We start from the raw sequence: 27,771 nt of genomic DNA on the forward strand, positions 1-27,771 counted from the left end.
ACCCTCTGGCCTCTCCTCACTACAAACCTATTGAGATTTTCTTACCAGAGTCATCACAACTTTGTAGTAAATCCAGTGGGAATGTCTCAGTCTTTACTTGACTTTTTGCAGCTTTCAATACTGTTGCTCACTCTTGCTTCTTCAATTTCTTGGTTCCCTTGGAAGCCATGACTCTGCGCCTTCTTGGTCTCCTTCTACTTCCCTTACTGCTCCTTCCCAATATCCTCTACCCACTCCCTATTTTCTGCTTGCCCCTGATGTGTTGGTCTTTCCAGGGGTTCATCCGTCATCGTCTTCTCCTTTCACTCTGTAGTCTTGCCTGGGTAAGTTCATCTACTACTCACTTAGCTTCTAGCACTACCTTCACATGACACCTCCCAAATCTGCATCTCCGGCTCTGACCTGCTTCTTGATGTCCAGATTGGATTTGTGACTATCTCTTGAACATCTCTGCCCAACAACTACCAAGCAATTCAAGTTCAACATAACTAAAGTTCAAGTCATTGCTCCTCCTCCTACTACCACAAACAAAACAAAAATTGCTTCCTTTCTTGTGTTTTCTCTCATTACTCAAACCAGAAATTCTTGACACTTTCCTCTCTGTGTTCATCCCTCCTCCCTAATCACCGTTCAAACACTTACCAATACACTCACCAGTACTCTCTCATATCGCTTGAATCTGTTTCTCTCATTTCATCTGCATGGACATTTAAGTCCATGTCCTTATAATTATGAGACTGATCCTGATTCTCCCTGCCACCAATACTTCCTGCATCTCCAGTCTAGGCTCCACCCTGCTAGAGTTATCTTCCTAAACACCAAATCTGATCATGTCACTTCCCACTTTAAAACTCCCTTACAATAGCATATTTGTGTCCCCCTGTTTATCCTTCCAGCATCATCTCGTGCCACTTCCCTTCCTTACATTCTACATTCCAGTCATACTTAAGAACTTGGCAGGGCTCAAATTTATGCCATTCAATTCTTTGCCTCTGGGCCTTTGAACCTGCTGCTCCTTCTACATGAAATGCCCTTCTCCCTACACTTGCCTGGCTCGCCCCTGCTCATCCTTCATGACTCAGTTCAGCTGAGACATTACCTCATTTCTCTGATCCCCCAGCCCCCAGTCTAGTTAGGCGCCCCTCCTCTATCCTTCCCTGATGTCCTTGGTATACCTCAATCTTAGCACCACTCACCTTCTATTGTAATAGTCTATTTATTTGTCACCTTCTCCCCACCCAATTGAGGGCAGGAAGCAAGTTCTTATTCCTCTGGCATCCCAAAGCTTAGCATAGTACTATCAGACATGTAGCAAATGCTCAGCCAATGCTTTTTGATGAATGAACAAATGAACTAGTGAGTGACTGAAAGAAAGAAATCAAACCAAGATGTCCAATATACACAGATGACCTCATCAAGAACCAGCTTCTACTACTGACCCCTCCATCTTGATTAACAGCATCAGTACCTCTGCATCTGGCCCTGGAGTTAGTAACTCCGGAGACAAACTGACTTCCTCTTACCCACCTCCCTCTAGCCACCTCCACACGCCTTTCAGACCTGCTTCCTTCTTCCATTTCCTTTGAATCCTTACCTGGGTTATTTCTAGAGGCTCCTAGAGGGTGTCTGTCTCCAATGCTTTACTCCCTCTCTCCCCACTACTCCATCCTACATGCAGCTGCACAAGGGGTCTTTGCTGAACATATGAATCTGCTTTCATAGCCCCATCCTGCTCAAATTCTCTGCATCTGTGCATCCTAGTGCCACCGTCTGTCCCCCGGATTCATGTCCAGTTGGCTGGTTAAGAGACTGGAGGTAGCAGGTGGATGCAAGACTCCTGTTCTCACTCCTCTCCCAACTGCCACCCCAAGCTTGCCGTATGGGAGCAGAAATACACTTTAAAACCAACTTGATGCTCTCACAGGCTTTTGTTTTAGGATCTTTTTCTCCTGTGACATCATTAGGCTGTATAAAGTAGGGGGGTAGCAATGCGGTTTCATAAATAATTATAGATATTAGCTATGAGCCAACACCAAATACAACTACCATTAGTTACCATTTACTGGGTGTTTTCTCTGTTCCAGGAACACGTATAACCTGAATTAATTCTTCCTTCAGTCCTATGAGGGCGGTATCACTCTTATTTTCATTTACAGAGGAGAAAACTGAATCCCTGAAAAGCTAATTATTTGCTCAAGGACATTTTTCTTTTTTTAAAGATTGGCACCTGAACTAACAACTGTTGCCAATTTTCTTTTTTATTTTTCCTGCTTTTTTTCTCCCCAAATCCCCCCAGTACATAGTTGTATATTTTAGTTGTGGGTCCATCTAGTTGTGGCATGTGGGATGCCGCCTCGACACGACCTAGCGAGCGGTGCCATGTCTGCACCCAGGATCCGAAACCTGGGCTGCCGAAGCAGAGTGCGCGAACGTAACCACTCGGCTACGGGGTCGGCCCCTCAAGGACATCTTTTTATTAAGTTGCAAAGTGGAGGTTTCAACCTGCTTCATTTGACTCCAAGGCCCAAGTTTAATTCAATAAAACATGTAAAAAATATTAAATAACCTTTAAATCAAAGAATACTTATAGAACACTGAAGATCAGATTATTTTATCTATAAACATGGAGGTTTATGTATCAGAAATTTAAAAGCCATTACTGAAAATCAAGAGAAACTATACTTGTAGAAGTTCCTTATAAAGATTAAAAAACAATTAAACTCTTTATTGGATATGGAAGAATAGCACTACCTTAAGCCAGGAATATTCTGAGAGGGAGAAGATGAACTTGCCAGAAGCCAACTATTTCCAGCCTTTTCCTGTGTCTTTCCTGTGCTGACAGGCTGGTAACTTGGCATAAGGGAGCAAGGGTCAAGGGGACTGAGTAAATGGGATCATGAAAAGAGGGGCTGGATTCAATGACTAAACCATCACTTCCTCTGGCATCACTCCTCCAAATGGAATCCTTCAGTATATTGTGACTCGTGATAACCCTTGAATTCTTAAGTAGAATACCACACAATTCCACAAGTCTTTGTATCTCTGTCCTTAAGTGTCTTAAAACCACTGCTTCAGCCTTGAGTCAAACTAGATAAGATGCTAAATAGACTCTTCTCCAAGCAGAAGAACAAAGTGTTTTGTTGCCTTGTGGAAATTTGAAAACAAGTCAAAATATTTCTCTCTCTTGGACTTTATTTCTGCACAGGATGAGGAGAAACAAGAGAGAAATTGCTGCCTGGAGTAGAGGCCGCAGTTAATTGAAGTCTCCCCTGCTCACTCCCACACTTTTTGGGGGTTTTTTTTTTGGCAAAGTCTGGTGATTTGCTGCACAATAACCCTGCTGTGTGTTTGTCTAGCACTTTATGAAATGCAAAAACCCCTTCCAAAAGTTGTCTCCATTGTCTTCTCAATACCACCCGTGGCTGTTGTGCCATCAGAGAATTGACATCCATGGAAGAAAAAAGCAAGACCAGTTAGTTCACTGAGCCCAAGGAGAAAGCTTGGATAACTTTGAACCAAGTGAGCTATTCCCTAGGACTCCTGCCTCCTTCACAGATCACCAGAAACAACAAACTTTCCTCTGATGGTTGGTATAATCTTAATAGTTTGCTTTTATCTGTCATTTTGGAATTTCCAAAATCCTTGCACACCATTGCCACGTTTAATCCTCACAACAGCCCTAAGAGGTCATTCTTATCATCCCCATTTTACAGATGATGAAACTAGGCTTAGAGAGTTTATAAAATGCCTTTGGGGACAATGGGTCTGGTTTCTCTCATAAAATGCACTACAACTTAATATGTTTTCAATTGCCGACTCCCAGACATAGTATGTCAAATTCTCAGGCCACCTGGTTTCTCAGATGTCCAGCTGCCTTTTCCACATCTATATGCCTGTCCCATTTCCTCTGTTCACAGTCTGTGACAGAGATGACTCACTGTCCCCACATATCCATTCTTTCCTTGCTTATAATAGAATCCTCATATTTCATTTGGGCCATGGCCACTCAAAGACTGCATTTCCCAGTCTCCCTTGCACCTAAGTATGGCCATGTGACTAAATTCTGTTCAATAGCATGAGCATGTAAATACTGGGGCAATTTCTGAGTTACCCCTTAAAAGGAAAGGTTGTGGTCCCTTTCCTCTCTTCCTCACCTGTTAGCTAGAATGTGGCAGTGTGAGACATTTTGGACTTGGGGAGGAGGGCCAGAGGGGTTGGAAGAGCAAGAGATGAAAGGATCCTGGGTCTCTGACACAGGGAAGCAACCAAAAGAGCCCTAAATTAGAAATATCCAGTTAAATAAGGGAAACATGAATGCACATCTTGTTAGAATCACAGTTATTTTGGATTTAGGGACCACTAGACTTTTATTCTAATTAATTCTTGACCCAATGTACAAAAACAACCTGGATAGCTATGTAAGAGGAGCCCCTGAAAAGATGGGACTATTCTTTACAGAATACCTGTTCATTTTGCAATGAGGAAACCATGCTGAATGGTTCTGAACTGAAATATCTGACCCTGATTTCAGACCTCACCTTTACTCCTTCTATGCTGCACTTTTCTCCTACTGTTTTGTTTCCAGAAACGAAGCTGATGTTGCCCTGTTCACTAGTCCAGACATAAAGCTACTACACAGTGAGGGCATCCAATGGGCACTGTTGAGAAGAGGCAATGAAGTGGGAGAGCCCTGGACTAGGAGCCAGGAGACCCAGGTTCTAGGGCCAAATAGCTGTGTGGTCTTGGAGATGCCACTCAACTTTTCTGGGCCAAAGTTTCAACACCAAAATTCTATGATTCTTCTAAAATAACCTTCATTGGTAGGTAGGAATTTTGAATTCAACTTCACTGTTGACTCTACAAGCAAAGGCTGGGCCTCAGTTTCCTTAGGGGAAGTTGGAAATATCTAGCATCATTAGATGAAAGGTACTAGAGAAATAGAAAAGTGCTATCTTCCAAACATCCTTCTCCCAGTGGTCCTCGGAAGGCTGTGCAGGCCAGAGTGGAGAGAAGAGTTGGAGGGATTGCCATTGCCTGAGTGGGCACAGAACGTTAGACTATTTTCCAGGGTTTTGCAGGAGGGGCAGCATTGGCTTTGGGGCTGGACAAATCTTCCTTGTACGGGTCTGTCCTGTGTATTGCAGGAGAGTCAGCATCCCTGAAGCTTGTCCACTAAGATGCCCACACATACTTCCATATGCCCTACAGGGGACAAAGGAACTCCTATTTGGGAACCATTGCTAGTTGACGCCCTCATTTTATAGTCAAAGAGAGATTCAGAGGGGTTCGGTGACCTTGCCCAAGGTCACCCTTGCTCTGGTGACAAAGCTGGGACTAGATGCAAGTCTCGTGATTCCTGGCTAAGTTTTCTCTCTGTAAGCTTTGATAAGACCTAAATAGAATCACTGTTCTGGATCAACCAGACCAGTGGACTCCAAGGCACAGTGGTGGTACATCTCCCTGTGTGAGCAAGACAATCTACTGAGATGCTCAAAGAAAACGTAATCACTTTCTATTTCTGTTTTATCTCCTTCTCTAAAATTCTGTGAGATTTTATAATGCACATATTAGTAGAGTAGCATACGTATAATTTATAAATACATAAATATACATATATTGGCACGTGTTCAAATATTTTTTAACTGATAATACGCATGATCAAAAAATGTGGAGACCACCAGTTTAAACATCTGTGTTTCTATTTCTAACTCCAAAAAATTATCAAATTGCCCTGATTTGCTTCATTATTTATTTTTCCAGGATGAAAACTCCAGGTTATTCTTCTAAGAAAAAGATAAGTGTTGAGGCAGCCCTGATGGCCTGGTGGTTAACATTTGGTGTGCTCTGCTTCGGCTGCCCGGGTTGGAGTCCTGGGTGTGGAACCACACCACCTATCTGTCAGTTGTCATGCTGTGGTGGCAGCTCACATAAAAGGACTAGAAGGACCTACAACTAGAATATACAACTATGTACTGGGGCTTTGGGGAGGGGACCAAAAAAGAGAGAGAGAGAGAGGAAGAGTGGCAACTTAAAAAATGAAGGTAAGTGTCAAATGCTAACCAAATCAGAAGCCTTGATATCAGCAGATTATCAGAGAATTCATCTGAAGTCCACATAATTAGCCAGGTTATTTTGGTCATTTCATCATTTAAGTCAGACTAACCATTTATCAACCCAATCTTCTGTTTGGTATTCAATCCAGAAAGCCAATCAACCAGTTTTAGGTGAGCCGGTCCTGTCTCAGTGAGAAGGTCTGGAATGGTTAGAGGAAGGAAAGAAAGGAGAAGGAAAAAGGAGGTAGTGGAACCACCCCCACAGTGGTGCTCACTGGTTTAAATATTTTCTCTCCTTTTCCATCTTTTTCACCTAGTCTTGGAACAGAGCTTAAATTACTTCAACCTTTAAAAATGTTCCTCTTAACCTTACTCTGCCTTGTGAGATGAAGCAGTGCATACAAGAATAAAAGCAGATTCTTTCTAAAAGATTAAAAATTCACTGGGAATGCTCTGCAGGCCCTGCTTACACTCTAACTAAGCACTCTCCATTGGGCCTTAATCAGTATGAGGGAGATGCAGAAAAATCAACATTTTGATGAAAAGAGATCCCCTGAATCCTGGGCCAGGGCAAGGGTTTAACTTTTCTAAAGCATACTTACAAAAATCATGTGATGATCAGATTGTCCTTGGAGAAAAAACAAAACAGCATGAAAAAGAAAGGAGAAGTTGTAGGACTAAATGAACCCAAAGAGTAGCTGCCCTTCCGCCATGTACAGCCAAGGGCAGCAAACACACAGCTTCCTGATATGAAGTCTATTGACCACTCACTCAGCTCTTGTTGTGCCAGGCGTGGTGCTGAGGGCTCCACGAGCACGAGCTCGTTTAATGCTCACAGGAGCCTCATGCTATGGGATGACAGGATATAGCACAGAGGTACCCAAACTTTCTCTGTTCATGGCACATTTAGTGTCTCATAATATTTTTATAGCACCTCTAATCCGAAATAAATGCCTCACAGTTCCATTTACTCAGTAGTTACAGCCCAATGACCTGGTAGAAGCAGTTCACATCAATGTTGCTGCTTCCATTGAGAAGTTCAATTATTCCATAGTGGCCCTGTGAGTTTGCTACGGAGCCCTGGAACACCCTAGGACACAGGTTGGGAACCACAGATATATTACCCAGGATATAGATACCATTCCAATCCCTGTTCCGTCGATGGAGGAGCTGAGACCCAGTAAGGTTACCCAGCTGGTTTGTTGTAATACAGGAATCTGAATGCGAGTCATCTGAATCCAGAGCCCACTCTGCTATACCAGACCCTTCCCTCCCCTCTTCCTGAATCACAGCTTTATGTCTTAGTCGTTATTTCCTCTCTCCATTCTGTGTATTCTGCGCCTCCCCAACCCTCCACCCCCAGCCTTAACACACGGGCAGGTACACATGCATGCTCATTCCCTTGGTTCAAACCATTCCTTTCCATTTGAATGCCCCTCCCTCTCCTCTGCCTTTCCAGAAACGGCTCCCACTTCAATTCTCAGCCCCAAATTTTACCTGTTTACCACTTGTTCCTACACTAATCTCTCCTTCTTCAAAACCTCAGTCTGTCTATTAAGTGGCATGTTAATGACATCTAGTCTTATGTTGCTCTCTAATTGCTTTATTAGTATAAATGTGGTTTTCCCAATAAGACTGAAAGCTGCCCAAAACAGTGACTGTGTGATATCTTGGGCTGGGTAAAAGTTTGTTGAAATCAGCAAGGTGATCAAATGCTACACTTTGATAGCATACTCTAATGCCTGGATGTAATCAACAGAGAGAGTATTTTAACATAAGGTCAGTGATCATCAGCAATGATAACTAATGTCTATGTGGCTTCTTTACATTTTACCAAAGGCTTTTACATACACAGTTTTATTTGTCATTCACAACAGTGTAATTATTATACCCCTGTCATGGAGAAAGGTGAGTCGTAAGTGACTGTGGCCAAAGTTACCCAACCTGCAAGAGGAGCAAGGAGGTCTGGAAGCCGAGGGTGCCTGTGTCCCTCCCGGCCCTCTGCTTCACGACTGCACTGCCATTGCCTTCCCAAGGATACCAGCATCTGGCCCGGGTTCACGTGGCGGGGCAGGATCCTGAGTTCAGAGGCACTGTCCAGACTCCAAGATACCTGTCACCAGCACTGTGCCCTCTGCCCAGACTGTGCTCCAGTCAGAGCGGTGAGCCACACTCGCTGCAGGACAAGAGGCTGGGCAGCTGGGGACACTGCTAGGGATGATGCTGGCCCCCCTGGTGGGGTCCAGGGGCTTGTTGAGAATTCCAGCGCTGTCAAGGGGCGGCAGAACCTCAACCAGTGGTTTCCTAGCCAGAGCACAGCTCAGAAGTCAGTCTGCCCTGGATTACAGTCAAGTCTGTTACTTGCTAATGTATGATTTGATGAAAGCTGCTTCACCTCTCTGAGCCTCAGCATCCTTGTCAGTAAAATGAGGTTGTAGGATAGTTATGAAGATTAAACGAAAAAACAGATGTAGAGCATGAGGGAGCGTGCCTGGCAGGTAACACTCAGTAAGTGATGGCTGCTTATCACGGATGACAAATAGGTTCACACTATGTGCTGCACCCAGCAGAGACTTATTAAACAGGAGTTAGAAACATTACCACCACCACCACCATTACAGCGGTATTCTAGGCACTGGTGTTAACTCCTTGTAGAGCATTTCAAAAGGCTCTGGGCTGTAGAATGGGGAAGGAGGAGGAAAGTGAAAGAAAAGAAAACAGAACACGCCTAAGGCAGAACAATTCACCCCGAGCCCTCGAGAGGAAACGGAAAAGAAACAGACGAAGAGCCAACAACTTAGTAGAAGGATAGGGTGCCCAGCTTGAGAAGAAAAATAAACAACTTGGACCGTTTGAATACACACTGCAAATTACATCATTTTCTTCTGCCTTGTGTCTTCTGGTAGTTGGGAAGATACAAATATGTCATATTTATTTACAAAGCTTTACTGGGATTTCAAAAAAATCAGAACTGAATTTTACAACAACAACAAAAAAAAGGGAGGGGGAACCCTGTGAGGTGGCTGTTTTCTCCTGTGATTAATGGGGTGGGCTGAGTCCAGGGTGGAAGAGCTTTCTTCACACGCCTGCCATTCTAGGAGACACAGATGCATGTGATGAGGTAACGTACATGAAAGACATTTATACATCCCAGAGGACTATACAAACATTAGTTATTACATATACAGTGGTGCACACACACAGCAAATTAGAAATCCTTCTGATATTGCTGAAATGCCAAGCACCCCTGCGCTTTTGAGGGTGCTGCAGGGGTGGAGATACTCACAGTGGTCGGGGTGTCCTGGCTGAGCAGCACACTCTGCGACCGCTCCTGCAGGGACTTATCTATGCCAACCTCAGAGTAGAAGACCTGGAAAAGATGTAGACATCCAGGGTGAGGGCAGAGTCAGTATTTCTCTACCAGATCAACGGGCCTGCGGTTCTAATGGCACGCACAGCCACAGTGGGTTCTGAAGTGCATTGCTTCACCTCACACATGCTTGTTCCGTGGCAACAAACATCAGAAATACCCGGCTGGGGTCTCAAACTCAGAAGCTTGCAGAGGCCAGGAGGAAGGCGCATATCAATGAGGTGGGATGGAGGGGGCATGACTCTCTCAGACAATCTTTCATTTTCCCACTTTTGATACAACATGAGTCCAGAAATACGTTTCTCAGTTTTAAGAAGACAATAGGACCAGGGCCATGATAAATGGCTACTCTCCCTTGGTGAAAGGGACACAGTAGGGGTTGGTGGGTCTGGGGTGTTATGGTGGGCGGGGGGAGGGCTAAGGTCCCATGTAAAGTGAGCAGCTTGGCTCCAGCAGATTTGGTGCCCCTTAGGAAGGTGGGCCCAGCTCTCCTGATCTTCCCAGAGGGTTCAGAACTCCAAATATTTCTCTGAAATCTCCTGACTTTGAAAATTGACACTTTTAAAAACACTGTTAAAGAAAACATTTTGGTGAACAGAAATCAGTCCAGCTCCGTCCTCCACTTTGCCTGTTCACACTTTTACTTTAATTCAGATTTTATATTTTGTACTTATTGGCACCCTTTCACGGTGACTCCCTATTCTTTCCCATTTTTCTGCTTTAGTCTCCAAATTTGACGGTGGGCAATTCAATAGCAGGAACCACGTCTCCTACTCAGTTTATGTTTTCGCATCCCCGAACAGTACAAGGACGCAGTAGATCTTAATTGACCTTCAGGGCACTTACAACGGCCTTAAAAGAGAAATATTCCCTCTGGTTTCATTGGGGGAGAACGGGGCAGTCACTAATGTGGGAGGGCTGATAAGGAGGCCATATATACGAGGAGCACAGATGGGAAGGGCATACAGTTACCCCAACAAGCCCTCTACAGAAACCCCGGTGCTCAGGTACTCACAGTATACCCAATGATGGGGCTCCCCGGATGCCTTGGCACCTTCCACTGGATGCTGAAAGCTGTGCAGTTCAGTGCGCTCAGCACGATATCAAGAGGAGGCCCCACCTTGCCTGTTTTGTTTTTGCCAAAACAAAAGAGATTGTGTTAGAAGCTCCATGCATCTCACCCTGGGTATACTCACACAAGATATACAAGAGTGCACTTATGGGTGGAGAGCTTACTTAAAGCTGCTTCCAAAGGCCAGGAATGCAGCCATCTCTCTGGTATGCCACACCTGCGTCAGCTGACTTCACCAGAACCCTGCTATCCCCTCCCAACCCGGCACTGGCAGGGACATCGGCCCAGCTGTTGCTCTCAGTCCCTTCTGTAACTTCTCATATCTCAGGACCAGCAAAGGGAGACGCAGGCGAGCATAGATCAGACATTTCTGACTCGGCTCTAGGAGCTCGGAACGTATTGAAGCACAATGATAGGATTTCTTTTTAACTCAGTAACATATGTGTGTTTTATATGTATGTTAGATAGATATGTCTGTTAATATAGCTAGTGTATTCTTATTGAAGGACATTTCAAAAATATGGTTAACTGTAAAATGGGGTTAGGAAATTTCAAATGTTTTATTGTATCCTTCCTTAAATAATTTTGTGGTTACAAATGTTTTGTGTATAAAAATAATATATGCAAATTGCCAAAATTTAGAAAATACAAAAAATAATAACTATAACTCTACCATTCGGAAATTAGTCATGCCAATATTCTAGTATAGTAGAGCTCCTTTTAATCACATGCAATTTTTTAAAGCTATATATATATATAAAATATATATTTAAAGATACATAAGTATATATAAAGATATATATATAAACATATATTTTTTTTTTCTTGAGGACAATTTCCCTGAGCTAACATCCATGCCCATCTTCCTCTACTTTATATGTGGGATGCCTGGCACAGCACGGCTTGATAAGCAGTGCATAGGTCTGCACCTGGGATCTGAACCAGCGAACCCAAGGCTGCCAAAGCGGAGTGTGTGAACTTAACTGCTGTGCCAGTGGGCCAGCTCCTAAATATATATATTTTTAAATATAAAGACATAAAAGACGCAAATTATATACTGCATATATAATTTTTATTTTTCTTTTGTGTTCATTACGTATAATATACATTCATAATTTTTAAATCAATTTTAAATTCATAATTTTAAATTAGTATATGTAATATATATACTGATAATATAAATTTACTGATTAAAATCATTATTTTTCATGGCTGTTAGCTCTTCCATATAATGCATGTGCCATCATTTAAAGATGTCTCATTCTATTATTGTTAGACATGCAATTCATTTCCAATATTTTGCTGTTTTAAATAATGCTCCATGCAGGCAGGAGCTAGGTGTGTCCTACTCTGAGCACAGAGCCTAGTAAATGGAAACGCTCAATAAATATTCCTTAGGTGAGTGAATGCTCTGCAATTTGATTTTCTACTTGCTAATATGTCCTGAGGGTCTTTCTTTTTAAGACTGCGTATAATTCTCCAGCATAGCTATTAGGAAGCTTTGCTTGCAATTCACAGAGATCTAACATGTCTATTTATTGGACTGCTGCTGGGACCTCCCATCAGTGTTTTCAACAACAGAACCCACGCCCTTTCTGCTGGGCCAAGTAATAGAGCCTCAGTGCTGTCACTTGGCAAGAACTGTGAGGCCAGAAGTCAGCTGCCACCTGCCCCATAGACACTACCACTGCCACCACTGTCACCACTCAAGGATTTGACCCTAAACTATTCTGTGGTTCTGCCTTGGTCCAAGATTTCAAGTCTCATCTGATTGGCCAAACTTATGTCATGTCACTCTCCCTTGGCTCAACCAAGGGGTCGAAGAGGAAAGATCAATCATTTTTAGTTTCCAAACTGGGAACTAACAGGATGAAGGGAGTCCTGGGAATTGTTCTTCTATCAAGACTATTCACAGTACAGAAGTGTCCCCAAAGGAGGATAGGACCATAGGAAAGAGTAGTGGGAGGTGGGATGGCCAGATACTCTGCTACACAGAGCGTGCATGCACATTAACCGTTACTCCATTGATTGACATTTAGGTTGTTTCCAAAATCTCACTGATAAAAATAATGCTGAGAAGAACATCTGTGTATATGCTTTTTTGATAGGATGGATATCTATTTAAAATCATAGGTATATGCATTTTAACTTTTAATAGCTACTCATTTATTGCTCTCTAAAAAAGGTTAAATGAATGAATCTTTAAGTACATTCAATTATTTCATTTGGGTAAACTCTTGAAGCAGAATTCCTATAGTTAAGACAGAGGTTCTCAGTCTCCACAATATTGACATTTGGAGCCAGATAACTTTTTGTGGGGGCTGTCCTGTGCCTTGCAGGATGTAGAGCAGCATCCTTGGTCTCTACCCACCAGACGCCAGTAGTACCTAGTTATGAAAACTGACAATATCTCCAGACATTGCCAAATGTCCCCTGGGGGACAAAACTGCCCCCAGTTGAAAATCATTGATGAATTAATATTTTAAAGACTGTTTATAAATATAACCAAACTTAATCTAGAAAATTAATCAATTTAGAAGCCTATGGAGAATGCCCAGCATAAATAACACATCCTCACTAGATCTGAGTATTACTTAAAAATCCTTGCTAATTTGATAAGAAAAAAATTGAGTATTTTAATATCTTTCTTGGCTATTTTTCTTCCTCTGTGTTTTGCACATTTTTCAACTGGGTTGTTAATTTTCTCATTGATTTAAAAGAACTCTTAATATATTAAAGATCTGAAGCATTAGCCTATATTTTCTCTATGTAGTTTTAAGTTTGGGCCCGCTGTATAATTACCCGCTATTGGCCAGCTTTTTTGCTGAGTTAAGAGGTCTATGATAAAATCTCAGGAGGGTAGGGAACAGGGGGAAAGATAGTGGAAATGATTTATGAGACCCTCACAGAACCACAGAATAACCAGTAAGCACAACCTCATCGTATGTTCTAGGAATAGCACTTACTCCCTTTACTTTGGGAAAAATTACAACTGAACAAGGCAGGCTACTTGAGTCAACAATCAGAGAACTGGTCCTTGTATTCCTTGTGTATCCATCATGGTTCAGTACAGAAAACAGAGAACACCAGGTATTTTAAGCAGAAAAGTGGTTGTAAAATTTGTAGAAAGGCCAGTGGAAAAGCATTCAGGAGTCTCCATTGGCATCTATTTTATAGATGATAAGCAGATCAATAGATTGATAGATACATAGATGATAGAGAGAGAGAGATGACAGGTGGATAGCTAGCTAGCTATAGTTGTGATTCAGACTCAGGAAGCCTCTTCCTTCACACTTGGTCCTTCTATTACTGCTGCTAGCTATAGCCTCCAGACACCCACTAAGGTAGTGATGAACCTTGGAATGATGCGTCCTCACATTTTGATGGCCTTGTTTGGTGGGAGAAACAACAGCAGGAAAGTGGCCTCCCTCTCACAACCGTCTTCCATACCTCCCAAGAGTGCATCTAATTGGTGGGACCTAATTTACATCCAGAATACTGGCTGTGAGGCAGTCTGGGAAGTGTAGTTTTTATTTTTCCAGTCTTTGCATTACAGAAATGGCACCTAGAAGGAGGGTGAAATGGATGTTGAGCAAGCCAATCTATAGTATCCATGGCATCTTGGTACCATAAAAAGCATGAATTCCAATATGCTATCCCCTTTCCTTTCATATTCTCTAGGAAAGTATTCAAATCGAGCTCTGTTGGGACATAGTTAGGTATGACTTCTATTTTATTTGCATTAGCATTCATTCATTCAAACTTTCGCACACCTAATAAATACATATCGAGCTCCTATATGTATCAGGCACTGAACTAGTTGGTGAGGCTGCATTAATGATGAAGAGATACAGGGTGCCACAAACAGTTGGCAGGACATTAAAATTGAGTGCGAGAAGAATAAAGGGAAGATGGGGCACTTTGATGGCACATAGCTAGGACATACCTGGCTCCACCTGACAGACTAGCAAAAATGAGGCAAAGTGGGGGTGGGAAAAAGAGTCCCAAGCAGAGGGAGCAGCATACACTCTTCCCAAAGAGAAGAAGGAAGAACCACATGCCAGAACCACGAGGGCACCGGTTGAGTGGATGTGGGTGGTGAAGGAAAAGAAAAAGTCAAGATGGCTCCAAGGATTCTGCCTTGGGCAACACAGGGAAGGGGGTGGGTGCACTCACTCATCTGGAAAGACAAAGACAGCCTTTACTGCCCATGAGTAGGTGTCATCTGCAGCTGGTGAGCATGAGGTAGCCAGGTCAGACATCTGGGCCAAATACCAAAAATATTCCAGACGAATCAAATGGTTAAAAACAAGAAACCAAATTAAAGGAAAGAATAGAATTTTAAAATCAGATTTTTTGAGCTTTCTAAGCTTAAAAGAGGTAAAAAATAAATCAATCAAAGGAGAAGCGATGGATTCCACATCATAAAACTTTCATTATGCTCTTCAAAAATTACACAAGAAAAACTCAACACAACAGATCAAAGGGTAAATAATTACAGCAAAATGACAGGCCAAGGGATATCTTTATTATAAAACATATATGTGGATAAAAAACATATTCAGATCCTAATAAATAAAATATGAAGAGACAACTCACAAAACAGGAGGTAGAGCTGGTAAACACACATGGCGAAATATTCAAATTTCCAGTTATCAAATAAATACAACTTTTTAAAATTGAGATGTTATTTTCACCTATTAACTTAGCCAAAATGTTTAAGTGATAGTAACTAATGTTGACAAGAGTACACGAATATGCCACTCTCAAAAAATTACTTATGGCAGCATAAATGAGCACGGGCATTTTGAAAGACAATTTGGCAATGTGCAATCATATCCAGAGCCATAAATACACTCCCTTCCTTGGGCTCTCAGAAGTGTGACTACAGTCCGTTGTGAGGAAAGAATCTTAAAAGAAGAGAAGCCTGCTCACATGATGTTCTTCACAGGATCACTCATAATACCACTCAAAAAACCATAAACAATCTAAATATCCAGAAACACGGCAATACTCAGGTCAACTATGGTCAAACTGAGATTTGACTAATACATCGTGGTATTGTGGTATCTTGGATTGAATCTGGAACAGAAAAAGGACATTAGTTGGAAAACCAGTGAAATCCAAATAGTCTAGTTTAGTTGACAATATCATACTATTACTAGTTAGTACCATCAAGTAGTCAATTTTTCAGATTTGACAAATATACCATGGTTATGTGAGACTCTAACATGAGGAAAAACTGGGCGAAGGGCAGACAGGAATTCTCTCTGTCATCTTCGCAACTTTCTATAAATTGAAATTCATTTCAAAATTTAAAGTTTATTTAAAAAATGAGACGTACTACTCTGTAGCAACAATTATGATGTAGTGTTAAATAAAAAGTATACCCAACTGCCATCAATACTATTATTACAGTTATATGAAATACTCATTTGAAAAAGAACTTGAAGGCAAGAGAAAAAGGCTAATTCTTACATTAGGGTGGCTGAGATTAGGAATGATTTTTTCCTGTTTTCTTCCACTTGGTAAGCTTTACAGAATGTTGTATATTGTTTTTCATAATTTTCGCTTCATGAAATTTGCACCAGTGAGGTCAGCGCAGGCTGCCTTGTCTAATGTTTGCGGTCTGCCTCTCTCTATTTAATGGTAAGGCTAAAAATAGTTGGCAATTAATGAAGCAGAACTATTAGCTCTCAACAACCAAAGGTAATAGACCTGCATAAAATATATGCCCGCATCACAAGTCCACCAACACAGTAAAATGAAGGCGCCCTCCGAGGAGGCCATTCCTGCCATAAACAGTGCCACTCGGAACAGTCAACTGACAGTGACTGAAGCGCTATCAGGAGGGACCTGGTACTACAAAGGACACTGAACAAGGCACTCCTGTGCTCCTCTCCCTATTTTGCTGGCTGGCTATAATCTAGAACAGAATTTTGCACAACTTTTTGCTCTCTGTGCCCTGGATTCTCTAAGACAGTTCTGATTCTAACTTATGTCTCCCTGGATTCCTCATTATGGCAGTGGAAGCTGGAGGGGCATCACCATGGGAGCTCACAGGATCTGAAGACCTAGAGGACGGTCCAGGCCAGGTCTCACAAGGTCTCAGGGAGGAGAGAAGGGCTCACGGTCAGAATCCTGGCTTCACATCTTCATGGAGAGTCTCAACTAAAGCTGGTGGCGAAGCTCAGTGCTCCAAGCGTGCTGCCTTCACACACACTTACTCCTGTGTCCCCCATACGGATCGGAAGAGTTTCTCTGTCCTTCCAAAATAACTAACATTTATATAATGCTGCAATAATTATTGTTATTTTAATTTTCACATCATTTAAAAAAAAGAAATAGGGGCTGGTCTGGTGGCGCAGCAGTTAAGTGCACACGTTCCGCTACGGCGGACCGGGGTTCGCCAGTTTGGATCCCGGGTGCAGACATGGCACCACGTGGCAAGCCATGCTGTGGTAGGCGTCCCACATATGAAGTAGAGAAAGATGGGCATGGATGTTAGCTCAGGGCCAGTCTTCCTCAGAAAAAAGAGGAAGATTGGCAGATGTTAGCTCAGGGCTAATCTTCCTCGGAAAAAAAAAAAGAAACAAAATAGGAGAAAATATGTGCAAACCATCTATCTGATAACGGATTAATATCCAAAATGTATAAAGAACTCATACAACTCAATTGAAAAAAAAAAACAATCTGATGTAAAAATGGGCAAAGGATCTGAATAAACATTTTTCCTAAGAAGACATACAAATGGCCAACAGGTACACGAAAAGGTGCTTAACATCGCTAATCCTCAGGGAAATGCAAATCAAACCCACAATGAAATATCACCTCACACCTGCCAGAATGGCTATTACCAAAAAGACAAGAAATGACAAGTGTTGGCAAGGATGTGGAGAAAAGGGAACTCTCGTGCTCTGTTGGTGGGAATTTAAATTGGTGCAGCCACTATGGAAAACAGTATGAAAGTTCCTCAAAAAATTAAAAATGGAACTACCAAATGATCCAGCAACTCCTCTTCTGGGTATCTATCGAAAGGAAATGATAACAGGATCTCAAAGAGCTATCTGCAAAGAGCTATCCATGTTCATTGCAACATTATTCACAATAGCCGAGAGATGGAAGCAACCTAAGTGTCTGTCAATGGATGACTGGATAAAGAAGATGTGGTGTTTATACAACAAGTATTATTCAGCCATAAAAAAGAAGGAAATTCTGCCATTTGCGATAACATGGATGAACCTTGAGGGCATTAGGCTAAATCAAATAAGTCCGTTAGAAAAAAACAAATACTGTATTACCTCACTTATATGTGGAATCTGAAAAAAGTCAATCTCATAGAAACAGAGAGTAGATTGGTCGTCTCCAGGAGTAGGTGTCAGAAGGGGGAGTGTGAATGGGAGGTGGTCCAGGGTACAAACTTCTGGTTATAAGACAAATAAGTTCTGGGGATCTAACGTACAGCATGGTGACCATAGTTGACAGTACTGTATCGTATACTTGAAAGTTAAGAGAGTGGATCTTAGAAGTTCTCAGCACACACACATACAAATGGTAACTTCGTGAGGTGATGGATGTGTTAACTAACATTGTGGTAATCATCTTGCAATATATACAACCACCAAATCATCATGTTGTACACTTTAAATTTACACAATGTTCTATGTCAATTATATCTCAATAAAGCTGTAAATGAATGAATGAATGAATAAATCAATCAGTAAATAAATGTGAGGAGGGGGAAAAATAAAACACAGCTAAAACTCCATATTCCATTCCTTTCCCCTTCCTTCCACTCTTCCAGAGGTGACAGACATCTGATCTTACTGTGTCCCATCCCCATGTAAGTTTGTATGTTTTAATTTTATCTGCACATTTCTTTAAGTTGTTTTTCCTGGGAACAACCTAATTGTCCATCAGTAAAAGAATGGATAAACCGTGGTTTATCCATACAATGTACCAGTTTCTTTCCCACTTGAACATTTATTTCTTTAAAAAGAAAAAGAGATCTATCTGAGGTAAGAGAGAGAGAGCTACAGGAGAAAACCTTTGCAAATTTTAAAGCACTACTCAAATATTAGCCAGCTTCTGATCTTCCTCTCAGTGCTGGCCTGGCAATCATCTTCCTTTGATTTCTAAATCCATTGCTGCTTGGCCGTGTGCATTTCAGTTTCCAAAATTTCACTGCTGCCATCTTATTTCCATTCCTTTTGTCCTGCTCTTTAATGCTCTTTGCCCCAATTTCCAAGCATTTTAGTGGGTTTTGGAGGTACCAAGTACAGTACAACTGTAGTAAGTAAGTACAACTTACTAGTAGTACAACTGTTACTAGTAAGTAACAGTTACTTACTTAGTAAGTACAACTGTTCAATCTACCATGTTTCACCAGAAGTCAGTTGATCCTCATAAGAATATGGGATAGAGGAGGAAGACATTCTTCTCAGATTAAGATAATGAAGTCTAGGGTCTGTTGATGTAAGATCCTATCAATGTGACAGAAAAGGCAGAGACAGCGAGTAACCAGGCAGAGATGTTCTTGTTTCCTCGCCCCTTAAAATTAGTATTCTTGTTGATTCTTCCCAACCTCTTCTCAGCTCCCATTACACCCTCTTCCTGGGCGCTCTCATCCTTGCCAGTCCCTACCACATATATGCTGATGGCTCCCCAATCTATTTCTCCAGCCTAGCCCTCTCTTTCAAAGGGTCACGGCTGTGTACCCAACTGTCAAGAGGATCCAGATGTCACGCAGGCCTCTCAAATTCAACATGTCAAAATTGAATTCATCATCTTTCTCTCTAACCTGAGCCCCTCCAGTAATCCCTGTCCTGGTAAATGGCATCACCATCCACCATGACTTCCAGAAGCCTGGACGTCACCCACAGCATCAAATTGGTCACACAGTATCCAGTCTCCCCTATTCATGGAGGCCTCAGAATCCCCTCCAATCCAGTGCCTGGAGCAGCACTACCAATTGTTCAGAGGTGTGCATGCAATGGAAACTACTTGCCATTTGTCAAGACATCCCGAATGGTTTCTCTGGCCTTTCCAGATCCTAAGGGATACAGTTTCCTTTCCACAGCTTCCATAGCCTGTACTCTCCTCTGAAGAATGTATGTTAGTAAACTAAACTTTTTTCCTGCAAAGCAGTTGAATGCAACATAAAAGTTGTGGGAGCCATAGGATTGGTGGCTCTAAAGCTTGAGTGTAGGAGGGTGTATGAATGGCCATCTGGTTGGAAGGAAGCACCAGAGGCCTTGTCTTAAGGCACATTTGCATTGCAAGCACAGCATTTTTCTCCTTGTGTGTTTGCTTAAAATGTCCTTGAGGGTAGGGCAAGTCTCCAGGCCATCTGAAGCTGTATTTGCAGAGCAAGCACATTGTTTATATAGAGATTGTATGATTGTAGGGGTATCTATGGAGGGGGGCAGGCTAAAGGCAGGAGTAAACCCTCCAGTAGCACCATCCCTGGACTGGAGATAGATTCCAGGCAGGGAAGGGTGTTGTCCAAGGAAAGGCCAGAGAAAGCAGCAGGGAAGTCTTGACACATGGCCTGGTCTCAGCTTACACTGTAGTGTGGTCCTAACTGGAGGGAGCCAAGGAAAGCATTTCCCTAAATCTCTTCCAGCCACTAGAGTGTGGGGTAGGAATGAAACTAATACTCGGGAGACTTTCCTCACATCTCTACAATCTCTGAGTCATCAGGAGAAAGTCCAGTCTTTGGACAGGGCAAGTCAAGCCCAAGCTGCACTGTCCAAAAACTCTTAATGAGGCAAAAAAGTTTTGATAATGGTTATGACACTGAGATCTTCCGGGATTTTATTTAACAAGGTGGAAACACACTAGTGCTTCTTGAGTATTAAAAAAAAAATCAAAGTAGTAGGTCACTTACATGTGGACTAAAGATTTAAGCAGATGAACACAAAACTAACATTCATATTTAACCATAATGGATTTACAATGATGGGGAAATATGTTACACAATAGAAAACTAGTTCTGAAGAGCTGTAGCCTTTAAAACTAGTGTAACACATTTATACACTGTATCTTGAAGCTGTATTCTTACAAGCTAAAAGCTATACTTCTTAAGATAAATGAATAAAAGGTGTGTTTCTTTGCCATGAGGGACCTATATTCTTGGGCTTTCTTCTTTGGAGGACTTTCAAAACTGTATTGAGTTTTTGCATTAGAAACTTCTGAATAATTAGGTCAATTTCTTGTGGTAATTTTATTTCATAAAATACTTCAACTTCCTGAGCAAAATTCATCTCTGATTCCATTAGTTTTGCAATCCAATTCATAAAAACACTTCAAAATGCAAACAAAAATATCATCTGTGACAGAAATACATTGCTAGCTTTTTAGTTATTTGATTTTCACAGAATGAACCAAGTTACATTCACTGATGCAGTGGAAAGTGCCCAGACTAACCAAAAATAATCAGGAAATTCTGAATAGGAAAAAAAGCCTATTTCCATCTTTTTGAAGCTCGCTCCAACTATTATTACTAGAGCAGCACGATGAATATGTAACCAAAGTCTGCCACTAGAGCCACTCCTAAGGTGCTGCCTTCAAGGCAGCAGTAAAAGTGTGGGTTTAAGACACAGACCAATGTTGATTCTACTTACTCGGGGATTCAAGAAGTTCTCAGACACTGAGGAGCAGCATGAGGTGTTTTCCAGAGCCCTGCTGGCTTCTCTTTGCGGGGACAGTTACTATTCACATCACAATTGTGCTTCCTTTTGAAATCCATCATTCCAGAGTGTAATTCCGGAATGTAACCCCCCATTTCAGAGTGTAATTCCAGAATGTAACCCCCCATTCCAGAGTGTAATTACGGAATGTAAGCCACCATTCCAGAGCGTAATTCCGGAATCCAATTCACCATGCCATTGTGTTATTCCAGAATATAATCCATTATTCCAGAGTGTAATTCCAGAATATAATCCATTATTCCAGAGTGTAATTCCAGAATATAACCCACCACTCCAGAGTGTAATTCCGGAGAGTAATCCACTATTCCAGAGTGTAATTCCAGAATACAATCCACCATTCCCGAGTGTAATCCACCATTCCAGAGCACCTCTGTTTCATCATTTGCTAACCAATGGGCTGGATTAGATGATTTCTAAATGCCCCTCCTACCCTGACATTCTGTGATACTCTCCCTAAACACCAAATGTGGGAGTATCGTTGGAATACTAAACGGGAGAGGGCAGAGTCACTGGGAGCAGCTCCTGGCACAGTACTCCCTTAGACCCAGAAAAAGGTGGGCCCTGTTTTAGAAGGCCCAGTTTGGATCCCCCTCTGGCCACACCATGCCTCTTGGCTGGAGTGTGGCATCCCAGGCCAAGAGGACATGCCTACGAGAGCCTGAGACCCTTCCATTTATGGACTACTCCCTGAGTACCCAAGACCCCAGATTCCCTGACCAGATAGCCCTGAGCCTGTTTCCTGCTCCTTGGCAGCCTCTTCCCTGGGTCTGTCATTCTCAGAGTGGACCCTGCTGCTGGTGTATGCACACTCAGGTGGGAGGGGCAGCCAATGGATGGCCTTTTGCCAGGACAGGCAGTCGACAAAGCTAGGGTTGTGGGCTGAGGGGTCCACGTTTGTGCACAGGAGCACCTTCAGTGAGGGACAAAGTGAGGGGTGTACCCTACCAGGGCTCAGGGGCCAGTTCTCTCCTCTTTTCAAAGTGGAAATTCAAGGACTCTGAGAAATCTAAATTGGAATCTAGTCTTCCGGGACATTATGAAACTGTATTTGTCAGGGGAGACAGAGAGAAGATATTACATCTAACGGTTGATTAGCTTATGGAATGAACTGTAAATTTTTTAACACAAAGGTGTGTGGAGTCCATTTGAACTCTTATTCTAGATGCACCAGTGTTAGGGACTGGCCTGCCTCTGAGTATCACGCTGCTTCATAAACAGCTCAGCTGGGCTGTGAGTGGATCTCACAGAGGACTCTTTCCAGCCCAGCTGTTGAATTCCAGCAGAGGGAAATCTAGGCTGAGAGTCTCTAATAGTGGTTCCTGGTAAGAAGCAGCCAGCATGCCCAAGGGAATACAGGTGCCAGAAATGGAGAGTGATTCTGGAGAGAGCACTAGCACCATAAAGTTGGCAACCTACCAAAGTGACAATCAGGTGACCGATGTCTAGGCCCAAATCTACTCCTAACTCCAGTTGTGTTAGAGACAGTTAAGGCCAAAAGCGCCTTTGAGTGTCTACTGCGTACAGGAGCTCACCGAGTGTGACCTTTTGCTTTCACTGAGGCAAGTTCATTTCTCACCACCATCATCCAAGAAAGCAAGTAGGAAGGCTGCAAGTCTCCACTCACCAACCTCCTGTTGCCACACACATGTGCACATGCACACATATACACATGCGCGCACACACGCATATGCACAACATACACATCCTCCCCACCCTAAGCATAAATCACTCAAATCACTTAACAATGGTTCATTATTAACAATGATTAAATGTTAACATCATTTAATAATTGAGGGAGGACAAAGAAGCATAGACTATGAAACTTGACCAAAGCATCTGAAAAAGAATACAGTGTAGAAGCTTTTAAACTAGAAGAGAATTTCAAATTCATCTAATCCAGTGTTTCTGTAACTTTTGGGAGCATCAGACCCACCTGGAAGGCTGTAATAACAGATTGCCAGCCCCACCCTGAGAGTTTCTGATTCAACAGATCAGTGATGAGGCCCAAGGATTTGCATCTCTAACAAGCTTTCAGGAAATGCTAATGCTGCTGGTTCCTAAACCACAGCGTGAGAACCACTGGTTTGGTCTAACCTCTGGTTTCAGCAATGAGGAAATTAAATCCCAGAGAAGCTCACTGTCTTGTGTGGGGTCAAAGTAGCTAGTAAAGGGCCAAGACTAAGACGGAGATTTATTGAGGCCCTAGTCAGATGCTTTCTACCATCTGGCATGTACTTCCCAATCTCACAAAGCTGTAGTGGCCTTCAACTTGACCCTGCTCCTCTTCTCAGGCTGTACAAGAGATTCACAACCCTTTTCGTTGCTTCAACATATATCACACTCCCCTCAGAGGACATCTCAGTGGAGGTGGTTCTCGACTGGGGAGGATGCTTCAAAATCTCTAAATATCTGGGTCAAGGACATTTGCATGGAGTTTGTAGAAGCTCCCCAGGTGGTTCTGAGGTGAATCTGCCCCTAACTGAGCCCCACTTTGAGTCCCATTCTTCTGGGTGATCTCATCCATTCCCACAGCATCCTCAGACACTTGCCAAATGTACCTTTTCAAGCAAGCTCGCACTGTCTAACTGGGTATCTCAGCCTTGATGGCTCACAAACACCCAGAACTTCAAATGTTCCAGATTGAAACCATCATCTTCAGCCTCCAAATCTCCTCCTCTCTGTTCCCCATAGTCCAAAACCTGGGAGCATCTTTAACTCCTCCCTCTCTCTAATGTTCTAGATACAAGTCTCCATGCTGCCCCCAATAGCCCATAGACTATAAGTTCCATGAGGGCAGGCAATTTTGCGTTCACCCATTTTCCTTGGCACCTACAAGTCTCTGGAACATACTAGGCATTCCATAAATATTTGCTGTCTGACTGACTAAATAACTGGTGGAATAAATCCCCATCTTCCTTCTAGCAGTAGTTCTATGACTTTAGTTCAGCCTTCTATCAACCTGTGCTAATATTCTCAAATTAGCCACAAACCTGAATTTGATCTCCCAGGTGCCCGAGGTACCACAAGGACTGCTAGAAAAGGAAATCATGGGGGCAAGAGTGGGTCATCTCTCCACTACTAGACCCCTGTCTTGGTTGGGACAAGAGGCCATTTGCTCTAGACCAGAGAGCTTCTGAGACCTGGCTGAGGTTCCTGTCATTCCCAGTCTGAGGTCTAAAGAGAATGCCTCATTCCAGAGATACCTGGGGACTGGAGGTCTGCTGCAGAAAACAGTCACTTTTCCTAAGAAGGCATGGAAGGGACACTGGGGAAGGGCCAAGGTGACATTTTCTCTTAATATTAATTCTCCCCATCCCACGGGCCTGAAGCCACAACCATGCAGGAGGTCCTTGTAATGGCTAGGGATTACAACATCTACCATCAGCCTCCTATAAAGTTCTCTTCGATGACCTCAGGGAAAATGGCCTGTCCTCACCAAACACAGCCCTCTCTCTAAGTCCTCTGGTTCACTGATAGATGAGTACTGTTTTGGGGTCATTGTGACTACAATCAGGGTTCTAATGAGGAAAGAGAGACTCACCTTCAGAACACCACAGTGATCATTGCTGCAGGCAAGACCCATGCAGGAATGCAAACATCAGTGGGGGAAGCTTTGATAAAGAGAATATCTGCATGGCCTCAAAGTATCTCCTCAAAAATATTGACCAATTACTAAGGTGGTTTTAACTTCTGTCCACACATTCTTTGATAGTCTTTCCTCCAGGAGATGGAGCTTAACTTCCCCCTCCTTGAGTGTGGGCTGGATTTAGTGATTCACTCCCAATCAATGGGGTGTGAAAAGGGAAAAATGGTAGCTTTTTGGTGGAGAAACCTGGCAGACACCACTTTAACCAAGGGATCAAGGTTAACATCACCACTGAGAAGCCACATTGGTATTTGTCCCTGATTTGATAGGAAGCGAAGGCTACTTCACCTCTGGTATTCCTTCCCAAATTGCACAGCCCCAGTATAACCACTAGAAAATATTAGACAAACCCAAATTGGATGACACTCTACAAAATAATTGACTGATACTCTTCAAAAGTGTCAAGGTCATGAAAGACAGTGAAAGATGGCAAATCTGCCACAGATTGAATGAGACTAAATAGACATGACAACAAAATGCAATGTGGGACCCTGGATCAGATGCTGGAATAGAAAAAAGACATTAGTGGAAAAACTGATAAAATTTTAATAAAGACTGCACTTTACTTAATAGCTTTGTACCAATCTTAATATTTTAGTTTTGATAAATGTACCACAGCAATGTAAGATGTTAACATCATGGGGAGCGGAAGGAAAGGCATATGGAAACTCTATACTATTGCCACAACTCTTCCATAAATTTAAAATTAATCCAAAAATAAAACTAATGAAGAAAATATGTGGAGCCTTCCTTTTTTCATCCTAATCCCAGCAGGAGACCCTCTTCTCTCAGACAGGGCCCGTTGCACCAGGCAAAGCTCTCACCCTCCTGGGGTACTACTGTCCCAAGCCCTGAAAATCAACAACAGAGTGCAGACATCATCCCTCATTGCACACATGCAGTGACTGAGCAGCCACAGTAACTCGTTGGTGACAGTGGCTTTCCCTCTTTCTTGTATTCTCGGGATCAGGTTTCTTTCCTGTTGCCTCCTGCCAACGCTGGCCCTGCACCATCTGGCAGCACATCTGGTGAGGGGTGTCTAGGCTACACCTGCCTCAGGAAGCAGCTGTCCCCTTTCCCTCATGCTGGGCCAGAGTCTGGCTTCTGCAATTTTCAGGTGGCAGCAAAAGCATTTTGCCAAAACTTCACTGGCGGCTGCTTCCTGGTAAAGCCACTGGGTTAGCACAACATGAAGTTTAATGATCAATAAACTGCATAAGCTTGTATGTAATCATGAAAGGCTCAAAATTTCCTGTCCTTCAGGCATGAGAGATTAATAGTCATTCAAAAATGGAAATGAAACTAACCACCTCCCTTTTCCCAAAATCTTTTTATCCCAAAAGACAGTAGGTTTATAGTTTGGGTATATGAATTTGCTAAGGATGATAATAGCTGTAATTTACTGACCACCATCTCTAAGCCTGGCACTCTTTGGCATTTTACAAAGAGAGTCCCTTCCACCCTCAAGCCCAAAGGACACATTTGGGCAAATAGGAAAAAGATCCCCGCTTCTGGCAGACACAGACCCACAGGCCAGGCACAACAAGGTTTGGAGAGAGGCTGGAATTTCTGTCCCCTGGAGAAGCTGCATCCTCAACCACTCATGGATTAACAAGCAGATCCCCAGCTGGCTTCCAGATCTCTGTAACTCTTGGGCTGCACACAATGGGCCCCACATTATGTATATTACTCTTTTTAACTCTTTCAAAGCTCTGCAAGATAGGGGTTATTATACCCATTTTTCAAATGAGAAAACTGAGGACAATTATTGACATGTTCAAGATCATAGAAAGTGGAGTAGTGAGGATTTAACAGTAGTCTTCTTTGACTCCAAAATAGACGTTGGCAATTACTTCCAGGATCATGTGATGGAATAACCATTGGAACGTTGATAGGAACAAATGGAGATTTACTATACGGGGCAGTACTTGCCGGCAAAAATCCTTTCAGCTGCATATTCTGCTTATTCTGCCCTTAGACCAAAGCAGCCCTTGCCCTCTGCCCTTTCTCAGTAGTATCTTAAAAGGTAACATAAGAAAATGGGGAAATTGTATTTCCCCAGATTCAGGGTTAGGGGCACACTGACCCAGCAAGGTTATCCCCCAAAAGAGAAATAGTGGGAGCAGCTGAACTGAGCTTCCTGTCTCAAGGTTCAGGGGGTGGTTAGGGGGATGTTATGAGAACATGGGCTTTGGAAGGCAGCAGAATGCAACTGAATTGAGCCTGGAAGATGCAGGGGATGCCGAATCTTCAATAAAGATTGCCAAACTTACAAAAATGTGGAAAGGGAGAATAACAATAGTGAAAATCTATTGACTGCTCATTAGATGTCACGTATACTTTCGGAGGCTTTGGATATATTAAGTCTTCAATGTTCACAACCACTCTGTGAGGTGGGCACTACTACTGTCCTATTGTAGGAGTGAGGAATCTGACAAAGAGAGAGGCTAAGTGGCTATTCCAAGGTGATGGAGACCGACCATGAATCTAGGACAATTCAGGAGCCTTGGGGAGTAATACATGGAACTTGGTGCCAAATTTAACAAACCAACCGAGGAACAGGGAGGCCCCAAAGACATCTAGGCTACACTAGTAATAAAAACAAATAAAAATAAAACCAATTGCTTTAAGGACCAGACTCTGTGCTTAAGCACTTTATACATATTTTCTCATCTAATCTTCACCAAGACTGCCATTTCACAGCTAAGGAAACTGAAGCTGAGAGAGACAAAGTAACTTGCCCTAATCACACACCTCACAGGCAGCAGCTAGGAATCCAGGCCGGTTGGACTCCAGAAACCAAGCCTTTCCATCACTGGGCTTTACAATACTCCCCGTTGTTGGGAATGAAGCCAATATCCTCTCCCTTTCTGATGCTCTACTTCCAGATCATCTATGCAGGTCGTTCAATTAGGAGC

The 27,771-nt window shown here is 42.7% G+C and overlaps 1 protein-coding gene across 5 annotated transcripts in view; it reads right to left on the minus strand.

Annotated features, from left to right (window-relative positions):
- Positions 1 to 27,771, minus strand: part of EGFLAM (EGF like, fibronectin type III and laminin G domains) — a 175,619-nt gene that overhangs the window by 104,035 nt on the left and 43,813 nt on the right. For 4 of the 5 annotated variants that reach the window (XR_011530377.1, XR_011530376.1, XR_011530378.1 and 1 more), the window contains exons 2-3: positions 10,439 to 10,548; positions 9,340 to 9,423 (exon numbers count right to left, since the gene is read on the minus strand). Coding sequence is in view for 1 of the 5 variants with exons in the window: in XM_008526792.2 (XP_008525014.1) it covers positions 9,340 to 9,423; positions 10,439 to 10,548 (194 nt within the window). In the remaining 4 variants the exon portion in view is untranslated. Of the gene's footprint in view, positions 1 to 2,751; positions 2,977 to 9,339; positions 9,424 to 10,438; positions 10,549 to 27,771 lie in introns of those variants that run through there. The other variant, XM_070586966.1, reaches the window with a different exon arrangement.

The sequence above is a fragment of the Equus przewalskii genome, chromosome 20 (assembly GCF_037783145.1).
Source record: "Equus przewalskii isolate Varuska chromosome 20, EquPr2, whole genome shotgun sequence".
NCBI lineage: Eukaryota > Metazoa > Chordata > Mammalia > Perissodactyla > Equidae > Equus > Equus przewalskii.